General features: G+C 43.4%; 1 protein-coding gene across 5 annotated transcripts in view; it reads left to right on the top strand.

The window, feature by feature from the left end:
• Positions 1–483: 483 nt before the first annotated feature.
• Positions 484–14,719, top strand: part of Babo (TGF-beta receptor type-1 babo) — a 40,812-nt gene continuing 26,576 nt past the window's right edge. Inside the window, exons 1-3 of one of the 5 annotated variants that reach the window (XM_076808780.1) lie at positions 484–1,483; positions 9,449–9,563; positions 12,346–12,506. In XM_076808780.1, the coding sequence (XP_076664895.1) occupies positions 1,399–1,483; positions 9,449–9,563; positions 12,346–12,506 (361 nt within the window). In that variant the 5' untranslated portion in view covers positions 484–1,398. Of the gene's footprint in view, positions 1,484–1,717; positions 1,832–9,448; positions 9,564–12,345; positions 12,507–14,719 lie in introns of those variants that run through there. The other 4 variants (XM_076808778.1, XM_076808781.1, XM_076808782.1 and 1 more) reach the window with 4 other exon arrangements.

Below are 14,719 nucleotides of genomic sequence, written 5' to 3'. Positions count from 1 at the left end.
TTTAAAAAAAAAACGTCGAAATACTTTTTTTACTAACTGTAGATATATTTCTACGTTTCTTACACGTTCCAGTTTCAAAAAATCAAAAGTTTAAACAAAGGTGAGGAGGAGGGTAGTTCATTAATAACACTTGATTGGTCGAGGTCAGTGCCGGACTAAGCACTTAGAGATCCCTAAGGTTAGCGTGATTTAAAGCCCCTCAAGAAATTTAAACTAATGTCTTTTGAAAGCGTTAAATCGAAATGTATTAATTCAAGAATATGGAAGAATACATACATTATAACTTCGTCGGTTCACGTAACAAAAATATACTTACTCTTTGAATTATTTGGGGTTCTCGGAGCGCGTTTCTTGCTGCACTCAGATGCGTGCCTACAGGTTGCGATTGTAATTACATACGGCCCTGCCACAGAAGAGAGATGGCGCCGCGAAAGGAACAACTGGCACCAGCAGCGACAGCGCCGACAGCAGTGACGGCAGTAGTAGCAACGGTACGAGTTGCTCCGCGTTCGCCGTGAGAACTCGTGACTGATCCGCGTGACAGTGCTACTCGGTGGTTAGTATTCGGGAGCGAGTGGAAAACGCGACAATGTCGAACGATCGTCGCCGCGTGACACACGCGGGATCGAACAGCTCGTTCAAGTGCCAGTGAATCGTGTGCTTCGTTCGCCGTTATTTTTTTCCTTGTCTCGCGCGCGGCTCCTCTCTCTTTCTGTTGGCCGAGAGGGATAATAGGCCGGGCCTATCAGCGCAGTAGGAAAATGGCGGCTCGCCTTGCGCGGCGTAGACGACGAGGGGCAACGAGGCTCGTCGTGTGAAACGCGGACGAGGCAACAAGAAAGGGAGCAAAAGAAAAGTGGCGAAGAGGAAGAGAGAGGAAGGAGAAGAGAAGCAACCCCTCTACTTGTCAAAGTGTACGGTACGTCGGTTCTGGTTCGATCGCGCGGTCCAGCGTGGTGAGAAAACAGAGAGGTACGTACACTCGCCGGGACGTGTACGCATCGTTATTTTGCCGCGTCGAGTTTGCGATATGAGAGCGGGAAGCGAGGGGAGACGGAAAAGCAACGCGAGAGACGACGAGTAACGAATAACCACTGTGCGCGTTCCGTTTGTGCACGCGTGCCCGTGCGCTCGTATGAGAGCGAGCGGCGAGCAACGGTGACAAGTGTTCCGTCGACGGGGAAAACTTGGCCTTATCCCCGCGTCGACAAGAAGATGATATTACGGGCATTGAAGCACCGCCGTGCGTACGTCGATCGCGATCCTCGTGCCGCCGTTTGCTGTCGTCGCCATTGAGCTACGGCCGCTTTCGCGAAAAGCATTCTTTTTCGCGAGAGAAGAGAGAGGCCGTGCACAACGACGACGACGACGACGAAGAAGAAAAGCTGAAGGAAGAAGATGAGAGGCACGTGCGGCGGCGGCATAGCGAGCTTTCTCGCTCTGGCGCTCCTCTGTTTATTCCACACGTCATGCCTTGTGGACGGTACGTAATGCTTTTTACTGTTCATGCATGGCGCGCTGTGTATGTGTGTATGTACGTGCCTTCTTTCTCTCTCTCTCTCTCTCTCCCTCTCTCTTTCCCTCTCCCTCCGTATGTCTGTCACTCTCATTCTCATGCCCCTCTCGTTCATCTCTCCCTTTCCATCCGTGTGTCCGTCCGTCTTACCTGTCATTCCTTCTGCCTTCTGTTCGGCCGTCAGTTGGTTCTGTTCCCGCTCTTTCTCTCTTTCTTTCGCTTTTGCAAACCGCGTAACATTGCGTAAGCAGCGCGGCACTGCGTGCAGAAGGGCCGATTAATCTTGTAGCCGTGGTTCGTCGAGTATGCGGAAGGGTACGTTTAATCGGCGCAAACCGTATGGGGCTCTGACATAGCGATGGCTCCAAGACGCTTCGGATCATTTCGAGCATATGTGGGGTTGTCGCATTTTAAGCGGTACAAAGTGGGACAGTTACGAGCCAACAGTGAGAAGTCACGAAGTTTACGTTCCATTTTATTCAGGATAATCTACTTGTTTGTATAGTAACATTAACATCGTTCAAACTATCGCGATGTATAATTCTTAATTATAACGTTATTCGGTATTTATGAGAAAACTAAAGGTGCGAGCAACGTGTCCGATAGCGTTGCAGATAAATAATACAGCAATAGAGACTCTCGTGTACTTAATACTGCAAATGCTGTTGGGATAGAAATATGGTTTCCGTGTACGGCTATAATTAATTTCGCGCGATCGCAAATATCGCGCTTATTTTCATAACGAAGCAGAAGATAAGCGTTATCTGGCGACTTTGAAATCCAATCATTTTCAACTGATACCCAATCTATCGCGTAAATACGTTGCATATGTATACGCAATGGGCGCCCTCAACAAAAGCACCTTACTCGAAACCTCTTATTGCAAACACACTCTCGCCAGGTACTCTCTTATTTCTGCCACGTGTCCTTAGTTAATTAAGACACTCCCCGGTCGTCTTCTATCCCTTTTTGGTCACTTTCGGGGTCCCGCAGACATTTCTTCGATTCGGGCGCAGAGGCAACCGCCGCGACTTGAATAATAGATCGCTGGAAAATGTTTAGCCAAAGATCTAAGCGTACAGTGAATATTTTTAAACAATCTCGGTGATTCACGCGACCCTTCCACTACTGTTGGGGATTTCCAAAACACAAGTTGCAGTATTATTCCGCGAGCCTTGCAGCGGCTACTCGAACGGACGGCGCTCGAAAATCATCTCGTTACCGAGCACCTTCGAATATCCGTGCACCGTTACGTTGCGCTATCGATATCGCCCTCGAAACTTATCAGCAGTTCTGGGGCAAGCGGAGGCGCCGCGATAAACAATGACTTTCATCTTCCCGACTCCGGCGCGAAAATTTTCCCGCGACCCCGAGAGTTTCCCTCCGCGGGACATTGCCTTCGGGCTTTATCGCGGCGAGATGCGCCGACGTTCGCGCGGCAACGATCTCTCTCCGGTGTAATTGGTCCGTAAATGTAAATCTCGTCCAGGTTTACGTTCGAAGGACGAGGGAAAAGAGCCAGGAGATTGAATCTGCGACGCTCGCTCCATCGGGGCACATTGTTATTCCGCGGATTCCTCGGACTATTAGCGCTCGCGGAGTGCAGATAAAACGGTCGTAGGTCGGGAAAAAGGCTCGCTGGTACCACGGCAACGACCGTAAACGACTCTGTGTAGATCACCGCCGAGCGGCCCGTGCTTTCCTCGGATAAACGATCTACCAAAGTTTCGTTTGGAATTAGTCGGCCGTGCTTGATCTGATATCTGAAGCGCCTCGTTGCCGGGCAAACTGGTCCGCTCGGTTTTGAGAGAGATACTGCCTCGGACACTCGTCCAAACGGCAAGTGTGATCTGCTAGTTGGACGATATTCTTAAAGAGGACAGCTGGGCTGCGAATGTTTGGAAATTCATGGTTATGGAAAGGGTGGAAAAGTTGCAGCTTTTCCTCTTTTAGTATCGAGTGAAATTTCTCAGGTTTAGCTTAAACTCTCGAGCTAATATTTCTTTAAATTAGTTGAGATTACTTAACTTGTTTATTCTCGCTTTGGTAATGTTTCTTTTCTTGTCCCTGTTTTAGTTTATAGTTCGCGGTTAAGCTTGTCAACAGTGAACAGCTTCTTTGGCTCTTGTAATTATTCAGGTTTCTTATATTAGATTAATAAAGACAGTCAATGATAAAAAATATATTCGTGCAATCTTCTAACTAAAAAATTTTTGAGAGCGACCACGGGCTTATTCATCTTAAGATATGGTGGATACTGAACTTGTTCCTTTAATTGGCACTTGTCTTTTCCTTTACTTAAGCCACCACGGAAACACGTGTGTACTTAATCTTGGCTTAGCAGTATCACAGGTTTTGCTCGAGCGATAAAAAGCTCGTTGCCGTTTTTCAAATGAAAGTCGTTGCTCGATGCCTTTTCTTGTTCTTCCTCTGCGCATCTTCGTGTATTGGGGGGAGGAAGATTATAGTAGAAAGCATTCTCTGGAGCAATTAGCTGATCGAATAAATCGTGTAGGGAGAAGGTTGCTCGTCACTGGTCCAAGCATCTGTGCAGATTATATACGTTCTGCTAGAACGAGAACCGATTGCGAGGATTTAAGGAAACGCGCGATGGCTTGTTGCGACATAATTGTGTTACTTATGGATGCAAAAAGTCGATGAATCAATAATTCATGTCGGCCATTATTCACCGCGATTAACGAATAGATCAAACATGCAGGGTGCCCTTAAATTTGCAGCGTAGGCAGGGCTTGAAACGGTTCCGAAAATAACTGTTTAAAACTGTTATATAAGGCTTCTGATTAAAACGGTTATGGAGAACTTTTATTCCAAATAACTGTTACGAAGAACCGAAATTTCCAACTGTTATCTGTTTCGGTTACGGTTCCTATTTCCCTCTTCGTATCAGTTCCACAACTGTTATTGTTTCGGTTCTATATCGGTTCCAGAATCAATTCTTATATTGACTTTTCCCTAATTGATATCATTCATTATCGTAGCTGTAGATTGCTGTAGATGTTCATCTTTTTTTATAAAATCCTTATAGAAACAGGAGAAACTTTTAACTTCCTATTCTGAATGATATAGTGTGTGTGAATGTAAAAAATATGTAGCTGATTTATTTATTTCAACGCATGTATAAATGTTTCTTCTTTTTCTATAAGGATTTTGTAAAGAATATGCACATATAGAGTAATCTGCAGCTACGATAATTAATGATATCAATTAGGGAAAAGTCGATACAAGAATTGATTCTAGAACCGTTTCAGAACCGATATAGAACCGAAAAAATAACGGTTGTGGAACCGATACGAGGAAGGAAATAGGAACCGCAACTGAAACAGATAATAGTTGGAAATTTCGTTTCTTCGATATTATAAATCGATATTATAACAGTTCTCAAGCCCTGAGCGTAGGTAGATATTAATAACAATCGAGGATGTACTCCTTTTCTTTTAGAATATACTTTTCCTGCTTTAGAGTAACGAAGACAGATTGTAATATTCCCCGCCACTCTTTTATTTTCTATAAAAGTTTCTATAAAGTTATGTAGAGCGTTGATGAATATTATGAGAATTTCACAATGGTTAGAAAGTCGAATAACCGAAGCGTTCATCTTTACACCACAACTTTTAAACAGATAGCAAGCAGTTTTCACTTGCCAATCAATTCGGATTTCTTTTTACAAAGAAACGGTTAAACGTCACATACAAAATCACCGCAATACATTTATTAGCCATCGAATTTTTTCCCAATATTTATACCGTACATTGAAACATTTAGAAATATATATTACTTAATTTTTTTTGAAGAATCCCTTCGAGCAGCGTACATAGAGATCAATCCAATATTCGTTGGGGGGAAAACAATTTGCAATCCTCGGCTGCGCAAGAAAAATGAACATTTCCACCGACCAGCGATAAGAAAATCACGCGGGAGACCCCTCGTTATTGATTTCCATAAAACGTCGCTATTTATCGCGCTCCGCCTTACGACGGATGCGCGACGATGGTTTTAATTACTTTACACGATGACAACATGCCTTTAAAGCATCGAACGATCGTGCGTAGGGAGAAAAAAAAAAGGATAGGTAAAAACCGTGTCGGTTGATCCGCACGAACGTCATCCGAATTGATGGTGTTGCCTCATCTCTCTCTCTACTTTTATTTTTCTCCTTCGGTGTGCCGCTCAATAACGTGCGTCAAAGGTGCTCGCATCCTCGTGCACGCTCTCTGCACATATTCACGCGCGTATCCGGCTCATGAATACAGAATTCCAGATCAGTCCAGTGCTCTGACTGTTGCATCGTGAATTAGGCCTAAATACAAATCGCGCGACGGCTGTGCTTAGTGATGGGAACAAGTCGCATCGAACGAGTAACGCCAGTCTCCACTCGTCTCGAATACTATTCAGCACTGGAACTCCTTGAAGTTCTTCGTTGTTTATAGGGAGCTTCAGGAGCGTTTGATAGAATTTAAACGAACGTTTAAAATAAATCGAATCACTGTATTACAGAATTGTTTGAAAAATTTTTAGCCAGAGATTCGTGCATTCGTCGCTAGTTGTGCGACCAATCACGAGTCTCCGCTATCAGAATAAATTACACGGGTCATGTTTCACCGTCATCGCTCGTCAAATAGTTCCTCGAAAGGCTCGCTCTCCGTGGAGGGCGATTGCCAGAGAATATCGTCAAGGATCGACGATTCTTGATTGTACTTTGTGATTCAGATCTTCCTCGTGTAATATCGTATAAGATTCTTACATGAGTACTTATATGTATCTACTTTGCATTGCTCGAGTTTATATTTAGCAGCTACAGCTTTTTTCCATGCCATTAAGAATAATTGTGTTTCCTCTTCTAATGCGTGCTCAGTCTCATTGTTTTTGCCATCTGAGTACTTTATATTGTTAATTATGTTTCATTCACGTATTTCATTTACGCTCGTACACTCGAACGATTTCTTGCACAGTTAACAGTAACTCTTACTTTACTACCTCCGGACTTGAAATTAGTTCTAACTCTTCCCCCTTATTCGTACCCTACAATCCTCCATTGTCCTCCATTTGGCGTTCTCCGCTACCTAGAATTTCCCTCGCCTCGAACGCTCCCACGATTTTCGGAGCTGCCTGTTCGATGCTGTATGAAATAACGGGGAACGACGTTGAACGACGTTAAGCAAGAGCATTTGTCGAGCGTTTAATATCGCCACGTACGAGGGAAGTCTCGTTTCGTTGCCCGTTTGCTGTTCAACTCGATTATAGTTACCGCTGAATGCGTAGCTCTGCTCCACAAAAGCTGTTCCCAAGGAAAGTTTACTGTCAGCGAAGTAACTTTTATCTGCAGCCGCTCCACGTCGGACAATAGCGTAAAACGGTGTCACCTTCGTTCGTGGGAACTCGCGGTTCTATGCGAGCGATGCGATGTGATTTATTCATTTATTCAGGAGCAAGTAGGATTAACCCGACGATGCATTGATTTAGACGGTGTCTGTGGTTAATGAAATGATAATTGGTGGTGTCTTGTGGCGTGGGAGAATGAATTTGATCGAAAGGAAGAATGTGGGACACAGATATCTGGATATTGGAAATGATTCTTTGGTATATTGTATATTTTAGTAACGGAGTTCAAGAGCTGCATGCAAAGGATTTTTAATGGTTGTAAAAACAATATGTCGTGTAGGGTAAAGCAACCAGTAATTGACCGCATACCAGTGAATGACCATTAGGCAAAGAAATGCTAATTATAAATTTAAACATTATTATATGTTTATAAATGGAGTGTAGTTGTACTTTTAATATCCTGTATTTTTAGTTACGCGTATTAAGCAAACATTAATAAGCACAATTCTTATTAAAAGTATGCGGTCACTTACTGGGCTTCTACACGTTTTGCATTTTATAATTGTTTTTTTTTTAAATTACGATAAGAATAAGTAATTATTTTTATAGAAATTTCAAGAAAAGTAAATTTAAATGCAATTTCAACAGGTGTTTTGTTGTTATACATAAATATATTCAGGTATTAATCTCAAAGGTCCATAGATTTAACAATTCGGTCATTCACTGGTTGGTTTAGCCTATTTGACAATAAAACACCACTACCTTTCTTCTACTAACTATTTAATAAGAATAGATATAAGTGTGTGATATTATTTGCTTATTTTATTTTCCTTATTATTGTTATTATTATCCCTTTTTTCGTGATTTCGTTCTGTGAAAAGATAAGCCTTTTTACCGATGAGGAATTGTGTGGGGCACCAAAATATTTCTTGCACCCGGTCCCGTTTATAGAAAAGGCCGGCCCTGTGTCCAAAGAATAGTAATCTAATTACCAGAGCTTAATTTCGGTTTCATAATCTTGTGTGCACCAAGATGGTACACAGCACATTTTCGAGAGCGCACTTCGTAAAGAATCATTGACTAAACGTCTCAGAATGCATTCCTCCATTCTCGAAGGCTCCATCTTATTCCGGATGAGCCGAGGCACGGAAAGGGCCCACGGCGGGCCCCGTGGGCGCGCGCGCAAAAAAAAACGCTTTATGGGGCTTAGCATGCGGCGAATCTCATGCAGGTATTTCCTTGGGTTTCGGGGCCCTACGGCCAGTCCGCGCGGCGATGCAGCACGTTCAGTCCTCGGCGGAGAGAAAGAGGGAGCACTCGTTGTGGGCGTGCGCTAATGACGTGAATTAAACTCGTTTCGTCAAGTCGTACCATGGCCCGAAACCGCGTATCCTGGCCGCCGACGGATGAGAAGTATTACGCTCGGAATTCTTCTGTGAATCGGCCTTCCTGCGTGCTCGCTCGCGTTATTTCAGCCCCTCTGCCGGTGCACGAGATCGTCCGGACCGCGTTGGACTTTCGATCCGCGTGTTATCGCCGTCGAGTCTGTCCAAAATCCTATCTCCTGTTGCGTTATGTTATGCGCGCATTCCTGGCAAATGTATTATGTAAAACCTGCTTGATAACGGCGAGCTAATCGCCGAACAAATTGAAATCGGTACGGACCTTGGATTTCTTAACATGCTAAACGGTTGTTCAGATTTTTTCTTTTTAATACAGGCACTTTCTCCTACAATTGTTCTGTGAGGAATAATCATTCCTCTTGAATATAAGTTCACTTTTTACCTTTCAACGTCAGGGCTTCCAATTTTATTCCGATTCAACCTACTTCGCGAGACGCTTCGATTTAAAAACGAAAACAGGCCACGCTGTACATAAATGGAATTGTGACCGTTTTACATTTAAATCGTAAGCGAAGCAGCGCCGGGCGCGCGTCAAAAATGTATAAATTATATTTATAGAATCACTGACGTGCCGGGCAGGTTTTAATAGAGGAAAAATTAGTAGAAAATTAATCATTGCAGAATTTTATTGAGACAAGTTTAAAAATTAACATAGAATTTCATGAGAATTAATCACAGTTGGGCATTAACTAAATAAAAAATTATTTAAATAACGGATCGAATAAAAGTTACTTCAGCTTCAGATTATTTGACGAATACAGTTAATTTTTTTTATTCGATGAATAAAAATAACCGGGGCAATTTTATTCGGCACTGGACGAATGATTTTTTGCCCACCTGTGGAATTAACTCACAACTTGACATTCACATTGTCGTACAGTAAAAGCTGGCCAAAAATATTATCGTAGGTGTATCTAACGATATAATAATTGTTTTAGATTAATATACAGATATTAATGATAGCACCTGTAAATTATCGACGTTCCAGCAAAAGTTTCGTACGTGCCCCATAGGTTCGCCATCTCTGGAGTAGGCTACCGAAATCGTGGAATGCCTTGTTATCTAGCACGCTCCTTATCGCAATAGATAATTACACAATCGTTGGTGGAGGCTATTACAAACAGGTTTCGTTGTTCTGAATTACGATCCACTCGAGCGTCCATTAATTTTTCTGTACTTTATGTTGCAGGATTGTTGAAGTGTCATTGCGATATTTGCACGGAAACCAATCACACGTGCATAACCGACGGCTATTGTTTTGCCAGCACCAGCTTGGAGAACGATGCCATCACATACGCTAGAAGGTAACGTTCGTGCATGCGTCACTTTGCTGTGAGAGATAGTAGTTTCACTGACCAAAAATTCTCTTCATCGCCGATCTACCGCATTACGATTATAATCGTCGAACGTTTGATCGATGGTCTACGAAGCGTAGATAATCGATGCTCTACACCGTGATTCACATAGATAGCTATTACAACAGCCATGCAATATTAGATACGCGTGAAATATTACGACAATCGCAGGAAGTAGAATTTATACGTCCGTATTAAACGTGCTTCAACTACTTCGTAATAAATGATACAATAAATTTCGTAACGGCGTTGAATCACCGCGTTGCAGAATGATCAAGGAATAGCAATAAATATCGATTTTAATAGACACGGTCGCGAAGATAAAGCAATTTTTATTTAACTGCCATCGCGTTATCACGCACAAATATCGTGAAATGATGCGAGTAATACATTCTAGGTTCCAGAATCTTGTAGGAGTGATATTTCAAACCAACTTCCGTCTTAATCGATTGTTCGAGCTGAGAATTAATAATAGGTAGAGCAATGAGGACTCGTGATTAGAGTTGTTCGAGTACCCGAAAGGAATCGAATCCTACCGAGTGACTGGAGAGAATTCAATTAGCTCGCAGAATTGAAAGTGGCATTAAAAATAATTTTAACAGTGCAGGCACAAAAGGATCACAGTTCCGTTCGATCGATAGATTGAATTTTTTAAGGGATCATTCTGGTAATCACGCCGCAAAATTCGGCAACGTTCAGGCTTTTTTTCTCAGTGAATACAATGAATAACGATGTCAAACTTGTTTTTCATTTATTAAGATACTTGTAATGTATACGGAAGAATTTTTTAAATACACTTTTAATTGTGTTTTTTCAATGTTATCTGGAATTAAAAATAGCGCTTTTGAAAAGAAATACCTCCCTGGTAGGAGTGATTTAAGCTCACAGACTCATCCGAAACAAAAAAACCAAGTTGATTCTTAATCATTATAAGTACCGCTATCGCAGGTGCCAGAATTAACCACGTAAGTCAGAATTTAACAAAATTGCGCGCATTCAAACTTCAAGTTTCGAAATTTTCCATTCTTACTTGAAGTTCGAATGCGCGCAATTGTGTTAAATTTTTACTTACGTGTCAAATTCTGGCACCTGCGAGAGCGGTACTTATAATGATTAAGAATCAACTTGTTTTTTTTTTTGTTTCAGACGAGTCTGTGAGCCTAAATCACTCCCGCCGTCTTTTCAAAGGCGCGATTTCGAACTCCAGATAACATTGAAACAACACGATTAAAAGTGTACTTAAAAAATTCTTCCGTATACATTACAAGTATCTGAATAAATGAAAAAAAGTTTGACATCGTTATTCATTGTATTCACTGAGGAAAAAAAGCCTGAATGTTGCCGAATTTTGCGGCGTGATTACCAGAATGGCCCGTTAAGATATTCAAAGTGCATCCTTGAACAGGTCAAAGTTTGCCCGTCAACTCATACAATTCAATTACACCAGACATTTTCGCGTCACTGAGCGGGATTCACTGGAATATTTCGACTACTCGGACAGCTCTGATTCCTGCCGCTTCGATCGCGTTCACCGCGAAAGGAAGTTCAATAGTCCCGTTCCGTAACCGATCGATTCCCCTCGTTGTAGTTTCCAGGAACGTTTAGCCGTTCTTTTTCCCCCAGTTTGGCCCTTCGAGGCATGATTAGCGCCTGTTTCGGGAGTTTCGACGGAAACGAATGATTGTTGTCGGGGCCGGTGGTCGCGTTGGTAACGTTTCGCGAGGCCGTTTTGCAGATTCCTCGGCACTTTTACGAAACGAAACAGGCATCGAGGAAACTTCGCGGGAACTCGAGCACCACCCTCGATCCCCATTGTACAACCACTAGCCTTCCCCTGCTCTTCTCTTTTCTATTTTCGATAAACTTGTGGGGGTAGCCACAAAAATTTCGCCGAGGAATAATTAACTCAGTCGGAGAAGTTTCGTGCTAGCTCAGGGCGGAATCTCTCTTTCCCACTTATCTTACCCCAACACTTCGGCTGGTTCGGAGGCTTTGGTATTGCGTTCCCTCGCCAGTGGACATCGTTAATTGATTCCGTTCTCGTCGAGGGGTCGATAAGGAAGACGGCGGTGGCTGTGAAAAATGAATGGTCGCCGGTGCAAATTGAGGAGCGCGGTGCGATATGCGGTTTCGAAATCGACCGAGGCGATACGACGCGTCAGCCCCGAGGTCGCAGACGTGCGGACTGGGCCTAAATGTTTAATGCGCCAGACGGATAATTCGGATAATTCAGCCGGAGATCGTATCGAAAATAGCACGACCGAGATTATTTGATTGGTCGAGACGCGAAAGCGGGCACGAGACAATTTCCTGCTATCGAGTGATTACAAAGTGACGCGGTTAACCCGCCAGTCGCATTAAATTTTCCTTCCCCACTTTGCTTCTGTCTCGTAACACGAATTAGTAATAATTCGTTTCCTTTCAATTTATACAATCTCGCCATTTCGATAATTCCGCCGCGACTCTCTCCAGAGATCTCGCGAAATATCAGTTCCGCCCCTTCTACTCGGAAAGCTCTAATGCTATCCAACCTATCAAGCGAGCAATAGAGATCTTATTAACGTCCATATCCTTAAGGAACTAGAGCCTACTTCCTGCAGCCATTTATCAAGTAAACCTCGTAGCGCCGCGCGACGCGGCGATAGTTGAATCTGATTAGTTCCCCGGTGGATGACCGACCGATTGGGTCGTCAGCATCGAAATTAAACATGGCATTGTGATGTTGCGAAAGGTGCTTCCACCGAGACCGTTGGCTACCGCCGGAAGATCCCCTGTTCTGCAAGAGCAAGCCGAGTTTCTATCGGTCCAGGATCTGCTGCGATAAAGACTTCTGCAACCTGAATTTATATCCGGCCTTACAGTCCACCGACCCGCCTGAATTATCCTCAGCAGGTATTCGTCCTCTGGTTGGGCCAGCGAGGCGGGCCCCGCAAGGCCTTCCACTTGCGTGTTTCGTTTTCTAATCTGCCCCGCTCCCCCCGTCCCACCTCCGTTTCATCCTTCCCGTTTCAGCGTGCTGCGCGAGAGAGATTTCCAGAGAGATCGTAACACACTGCTCGGGGCGGACGCGCGAGTCGCGACGCGGGGTTGTAACGCGGAACAAGCACACTAATCCGCGGGGGTAGCTCGGTCGGAAGGAAGGCATGCGCAGAATTCCCGGCGGTGCGAGTTTTATGAATCGATGCGGGCGAAATTGCAAAATGATTCGCGTAATGTTCGTTTTGGGGTGTGGTTTACCGGGCCGGCGAGGATGTGCCGTGCCATTTCGCTCGTGAACGAGAACGAACCGGGACCAGGAGGGATTGGAAATAACAAATTGCCAGGGCCCTACAGGCTCTTCAATTCGCGACGCCCAGATAGGAGACTCTGCACGCCGTTTAAGGGCTGTTTTATCGGGTTGACGAGGAGCTCTGTTCGCTTTAGACTTACAAGGGAAGTTCCCGAATCCGAAAATTCAAAAAATTCTGAAACTTTGTAAATATGTAGGGGATTTCCTCCTGATTACAACGCAATTTTTGTTTGCTGCCTAAATTCACTAGAAGGCGGTGAAATTAACCCCTGAAAATTCGGCTGTTTTCCGATTTTGCGTTATAACTTGCGAACTGGAGGAGATAGAAGAAAAGTTTCAAGACAAAAGTTACTTCTTTTAATTAAATTTGTCAGTTGGTAAAAAAATTATTTTACAGTTCACGAGTTATAACACAAAATCAGAAAATAACCGGATTTTCAGGGGTCAATTCTACCCCCTTAGGGTGAATTTGGACAGCAAACAAAAATCGCGTTGTAATCAGGAGGAAATCCTCTACGTATTCACAAAGTTTCAGAATTTTTTGAATTTTCAGGTTCGAGATCTTCCCTTGTTGGATCTAGCATAGAGTTTTTTCAAGAAATACGAGCAGGTTATTTTAATTCTTTCGCATAGAGTGTGGGCCCGGGAGTTTCTCTTGTGGCGTTTTACAAACTCGAGAATAAAGTATGTTAATATCTCGTTTCTGTCGCGGGACGGAGGCAAAGGGAACCGTTCTGAAGGGTTCTTGAAAGCAAAGAAAAGCGAACAGAACAGCCGGAACTCGGATGACTTTCCCTGCGATTTGCAGCTTTAAGGTTTAATCGATTCTGATTTTTCTGGTCGGTCACTAGCACGGGAATCTTTGGGTCGGGGATTTCATAAACTCATTTGTTTTTGCCACGATCACGGGGATATTTCTTCTCGTTCGCTGATCGGCATACGCACGCCTACACTCGCCAGGAAACTGCACACGATGGCGCCAAGTCGAGCGCACACATCTCTCTCTCTCTCTCTCACTCTCTCACTCTCTCTTTACGGCTAACCGCGAAAACAGGCGTAATAACGAACTTCCTAACGAGGTCATTAACTGCATTCCTTGCGGTAGTCGAGTATCGTAGGTGCTCGTGTTTGTTGTTCCTTTTCCCTCTGGCTGTTCGCCTCTTCGAATTTCCAGGAGGCGTGCGCCGTTCGGCCACGCGTTCGATTCGATTCGGCCAGCCGAGCCGCATGGGGTCTGCTCCCGATTAAAAGTTCGGTCTGCAAAAATATCCTCTTCCTCTAGAGCCACTCGAATATCGTGCCTCGTGCTTTACGGTTGCTAACACGTTCCGCTGCCGCCGATTTAAATACCCTCAAGTACACACGCGAGCAGATAGAATTCTCTGTATTCATATCAGAGATTTCTCATTTATAAATAGATCATAGGTGCATAATGAATTTAGCGCGCCAAGCACAGTTGTGCTAATTGAATTACACTGTAATTTAATTACGTAATTTAATCACATTGTATTCCAATTACACAATTCAAACTTTTCAATTAATTCAATTCCTAATTACTGTAATTGCACGTGCAATTGAATTGCAATGTAATTGAAATACAATGCAATTAAATTACAGCTCAAAACTCTGAAGAAGTGAGAAAAAATGTAACAAAGGAGTTTATTTCTCTTTACACGTTATAAATTTAATACCATATTCAGCACTCATAATAATTTTTTTTCTGTTCGAAACCTTAACCTACACATTTCTTTCCCACCTCTTATTACCTCTCAATTTGGTTACCTATTAATTCGTAATTATAAATACATTGCAATTA

Source organism: Andrena cerasifolii, chromosome 3 (assembly GCF_050908995.1).
Source record: "Andrena cerasifolii isolate SP2316 chromosome 3, iyAndCera1_principal, whole genome shotgun sequence".
Classification (NCBI taxonomy): Eukaryota; Metazoa; Arthropoda; class Insecta; order Hymenoptera; family Andrenidae; genus Andrena; species Andrena cerasifolii.
The sequence above is the reverse complement of the archived record's forward strand: the minus strand, read 5'-3'. Positions and strand labels throughout refer to the sequence as shown.